Below are 5,093 nucleotides of genomic sequence, written 5' to 3' on the forward strand. Positions count from 1 at the left end.
ATTCTTAAATCCTTTGGTATCCTTGTCGCCGTTGCCATCCGCAGCCATGCGCTCTACCGCAAGCTCACCTCCACGATCTATACCATATCCGAGCGAGCATCGACAGAGGTAAGAGTGAGGTAAGAGAGCAGAGTATGGCGTTGATGTAGGAGTGGAGGAGGAGGAGAAAGAAGATGCAGAAGGAAAAGAGAGAGATAGAAATAGCGTTGAGGGAGATGAATCGGAGCAGAAGGAAAAAAAAAAAAAAAAAAAAAAAAAAAAAAAAAAAAAAAAAAAAAAAAAAAAAAAAAAAAGGAGAGAGGGCGGCGTCGATGTGGGGCAGTCGAGGAGGAAGAAAAGGGAGAGGAAACAAAGGGAGAAGGAGAGGAAGAAACAACGAGAACAAAGTTGAACCAGAACGGAAGAAAAAAAATAAACTAGCGAAAAGAAAATGAGAGAGAAAAAAGAAATAACGAATATTTTAATTTGTTTACTAAAATTTCGCACTAAATTTGTAAAATTCAAAGAGTGGCCTATTTTTATAAAATCTCAAAATTGGTAGATGTTTTGTGCAAGTCGGCCGGCCATTATTTTTAAACTTTAGAAGGGACTTTTTTCGAAAATAACCCTGTGAAATTTCATATTTGCCAAACTAACCCTGTGAAAATTTTATTTGTGAAACTAACCCTCCTCTCGCCACCTCAGCCGCCAGGTCAGCATTTCTCATAAAGACGGTGACTCGTTCACCGTCTTTAAGGAGGACTCTTGAAGGCGGTAAATGGTTCACCGTCTTCTCAAGGCCTACCATACCGCCTTTTCAGTAATTCCCCGCGCACCCTACCGCCTTCTCAGCAATTCCCCGCGTGGCGCAAGGTGGCTAGAGAAGACGGTCACTCGTTTACCGTCTTCACAAAGACGGTAAATAGTTTACCGTCTTATCTTGTCATAAGCCATTCTAGCCAGCCTAATTTCGCCAAGTCCTCGAAAGGGGGCCTAAAACACAGATAAGCCATTCTAGCCAGCCTAATTTCGCCAAGTCCTCGAGAAGGGGCCTAAAACACAGATAAGACGGTGAGTGGTTCACCGTCTTAATTAGGCGGTGAACTATTCGCCGTCTTTAGAGTAAATTGCCACCTGCCCTAATTTGGCCAAGTCGTGGTGGGGCTAAAACACAGATAAGACGGTGAGTGGTTCACCGTCTTAATTAGGCGGTGAACTATTCGCCGTCTTTAGAGTAAGGTGGGGCTACAGATAAGACGGTGAATGGTTTACCGTCTTATCTGTACTGCCATAAAGACGGTGAATGGTTCACCATCTTATCTGTGTAAAAGAACCCAATCCAGGACTTAGCCATTTTCTTCGGGTTTCTGGAGTTTGCACTAAAGGCGGTGAACCATTCACCGCCTTTAGTGTAACCAGTACCAGGTTGAGCTCAATTCTAGCGCCTATTTCAACAAGTTTGAGGCAAGTTTTTTCACGATAAGAAATATTCAAACGAGAAACACAACATCACGAGTGGAATAACAAAATACAATCAACTGGATAAAAATATCAAACAAAATACTTACAAATATACAAATATGAAGCAAACAGAACCAGGTTGAGGCAAACTCAATTTTGCTGCCAATTTCAACAAGTTCGAGGCAAGTTTTTTCACGATAAGAAATATTCAAACGAGAAACACAACATCACGAGTGGAATAACAAAATACAATCAACTGGATAAAAATATCAAACAAAACACTTAGAAATATACAAATATGAACTAAATCATGTATTATATAATATTATACAAAGTATATTCTCAAAATAAAAAAAATACAATCAGTCTCTCGATCTTCCTCTCCCTCGACGTCCTCGGCCACATCCTCGGCCACGGCCACGGCCACGTCCACGTCCACGTCTACGGCCACCCTATACATCGAGCTCAGCAATAGGTACATCATCAAGAGCCTCGATACCGGCCATCTCATCGAGATCCGCAATGATAATGCCCTCGATATGCTCCGGAATCGCCTGAGTATCCTCTGGCTCAGGTCGATCACCCTCGATAATGGCCGGTGTAGATGCTAGGCGGGCCTGTGATGATGACGCGACATGACGTCGAGAGTAGACTGATCTAAAGTGCTCTCGAGAGACTGGCGGCGGAAGTGAGTCCAAGTCCAGCGGCAATAAAGTAAATCTAGGGGCGGCGGGCAAATCTGCAACATCACTAGGAGATGGAGATGGTGATACTCGTAGGCTCGATCTCGAGTATGATCCAGTCGATGTCGGTGAGTGTCTCCTGTGATGACCCGATGTCGAGGGTTGACCAAAATCTCGACCTCCAACATCAGCGGCGACAGGTATGGAAGGAATGTACTCCAGTACTGACTCAATCTGGACATCCATGCTCGTTAATGTCTCTATCATCGCATCGTAAGAAGGTCGATCATGAACTAGCCCGCTGATGCCCATTTGAGCTTGTTGTAATGCGTCCACCTGCATTATAGAAAAAAAACTCATTAGATGCATTATATATTAACTATAAGATAATGTATATAAAAAATTAACATATGAGTCATCATACCAGTGCTCTCTCGGTCTGGCCGCGAGGGTGTATGTCAATGGTAGACGCTGTACTGGACGAGAAATCCATCTTCTCGTAATCTGCCAATACCACTCCATATATATAGAGGTCGCCTGTACCGGGTCATCACTGACAATCGGATCCTGGTCAATAATAGCCTGTAATCGCTGTTCCCATCTCTCGATGTGTGCAGCATGAAAGTGGCCCCAATGCTCATCTGGCCGCCCCTGAGATGTGAAGCGACGGATGGTCTCCACATGAATAGGTATATGCTGCAGGAGACCAAACTGCCGAAGGACTCGATCGGGCACGTGAAGCTCGACGATATGAAAACAAATCAGCGTGGTCCGCGATCGCCATACCTCACTGCCCTGTACACAGAATGCTGGTAGCACCTCTAATACAGCATCTGTGTACGGCCGCCATGTAATCTGTGAAAAAGCCAATAATAGTCAGCAGAATGCATTAATACGGTTGAATATTGAAATAATGGTTGCATTAATACGTACCTGTGTCTCTCGCTGCTGATCTAGCTCATCTCTATAGAACTCTATATCGGTCGTCCTAACGTTGGCCCCAAAACGTAAACCGCCGGCATTCGTCCAACTGATATTTGAAAAGTATGTTAGTTGCAAAATTTATAGAAATGTAATATGTATCAATTTAATTGTTATACCGCAACCTAAAGGGCAATCAGCCAGTCGGCAATAGCTCCAACGCCAGTAGGTCGGCCGACATGAATGGTCCCATGCCCAAATCTATAATAAATTACAATAAATTAGACATGTAAACTTAAATAGGAGAATTTTTATATAACAATTATTATATATTACCTGTACTAATGTCGCGAAAACAACAGCATCGAACCTTGTCCTTTAATGACGCCGTCCCAATGCGCGATAAAGATAGGCCAAGCTGCGACGCCCCAGGCTAAACCACCACATGCGTCAAAATCCGCCAAAAGTGGTAGCCCCACTTAAGATGAATCTCTATATACCGGTGGGTTTGGAAACAGACTACAGCCAATCTGATATAACGATATATGCACGGGCTGTGGTTGCAAACTAATCCCAGCCGGAGCATCCAATGTATATATATGCTGTAGATCCAAGCTAATCGATCCTGACAGCAGGCTCGGATGCCATCCGACAGACCTCAACAGCTCCTGACAAATCTCTATCCGCGGATGCTGTGTAGCGCCCGTGCAGGCGCTCCATCGACACGAAGACCTGAAATTAACCCGGCCACAGTCCTGAAGTGTAATCGGCATACTCTCCGTGCAAGAAGTGGGAAAGGTCTGTGGTCTCTCCCGTCGCACATCTCTCGACCAGAGTCCCAGATAGAGAGATCGAGCTGGGCAGACGTTCAGAGATAAGTCGAGAAATGCCGTAGAATCCTGACTGTGAAGCAAATCTAAGCACCGCTGGATGAATCCATATTCCACAACTGGTTCAATTTGCGCCATGCTCTATCGAACTCGAAGCGGTCATCGCGTCGATATTCCCTACAGTTGACAAAAAATAGTTAGCACAACATTTAATATTCATTAATACTAAACAAATTTATAGAGAAATAAATTCTTACTTCACCATCAGTCGGATAATATATGAAAGACCTATGTAGATGCTGGCTGCGTCAGGACGGACTGCATCAAACTCGGTCTCCGCCTCCTCTAGATCTGCCATCTGGAATTTTAAAGAATTTGTAATAGTAACTATTAGGCAAATAGCGTATTGAATATTGGAATAATTGAAAGTTATAAATACTACCAGTAAGGTTAGTAACAAATCCTACATCGACGTCCTATTGGTCTCATCCTGTATTCTGTGGACCAGGTAATTTGTCTATAAATGACCGGCTGCGTTACAGAATGCTGCATTTTTGTTCGTCGACCACATGGTTGGTGCGTCCACTTATATTACGAATAGTGATTGATCGTGGTCGACCTTTCTTTCTTCTAATTGGAGGCGGTACAATGGTCGGGCCCAGGGTCGTTGGCGCAGTAGCGGCCGTCTGGAAACTGATGGAAAGCGGTGCGTATGTCTGGCGATACCAAAAGCACATCTACCAGTAACCAATGGAACAAAGACTAGTGATAATCTTAAATCTAAGTTGTGAATATCACTCGGCAACTACTCCCCCCCAAAATATCGCGAGCAAGGTATGCCCGTTGAGCTTATTCTCCCGAATACAATCCGCTGTCTGTTCCATATATGGTAACATTGAATACGATGTGTCCTTGTTGACTTCACAACTCACATAGTCGCCAAATCGAATGACATGTTCCCGCGCCGTCACATATTCATCGTAATCCAACTTTGTATTTTTGTGCTATACGTGTCGTAAGACTTTCACCATTTTATCGACGCTTTACAAAATAACTATTCAGTTGTGTAAAAAGTTTCCGGCGACAAATGCGTTTTACTGGGAAGAGCAACGGATACCCTTAAGACCCCCCATTAAACTCTCGGAACATATTTGAGTCATTCGAACCGCCGAAGCGTCGACCTCTATCAAATGCCGCCACCCCAATATCTTTGTATACT

General features: G+C 43.9%; 1 protein-coding gene across 1 annotated transcript; it reads right to left on the minus strand.

Annotated features, from left to right (window-relative positions):
• Nucleotides 1,808–4,012, minus strand: LOC109726765 (serine/threonine-protein phosphatase 7 long form homolog). Its single transcript, XM_020256556.1, has 4 exons — nucleotides 3,702–4,012; nucleotides 3,057–3,153; nucleotides 2,548–2,978; nucleotides 1,808–2,459 (listed from the first exon to the last, which is right to left on the minus strand). The coding sequence occupies exons 1-4, from the start codon at nucleotides 4,010–4,012 to the stop codon at nucleotides 2,417–2,419; spliced, it is 882 nt and encodes a 293-aa protein (XP_020112145.1). The 3' UTR covers nucleotides 1,808–2,416.

This window comes from Ananas comosus, linkage group 21 (assembly GCF_001540865.1).
Source record: "Ananas comosus cultivar F153 linkage group 21, ASM154086v1, whole genome shotgun sequence".
Lineage (NCBI taxonomy): Eukaryota > Viridiplantae > Streptophyta > Magnoliopsida > Poales > Bromeliaceae > Ananas > Ananas comosus.

Excerpts from the sequence above, each read along its gene's own strand:
- LOC109726765 (XM_020256556.1), bottom strand. The coding sequence starts at position 4,012 with ATGGCGCAAATTGAACCAGTTGTGGAATATGGATTCATCCAGCGGTGC. Across the intron at positions 2,979-3,056 it reads ATCAGCAGCGAGAGACACAG|ATTACATGGCGGCCGTACAC; the intron begins GTACGTATTAAT and ends GCTTTTTCACAG. Across the intron at positions 2,460-2,547 it reads GCCAGACCGAGAGAGCACTG|GTGGACGCATTACAACAAGC; the intron begins GTATGATGACTC and ends TCTATAATGCAG.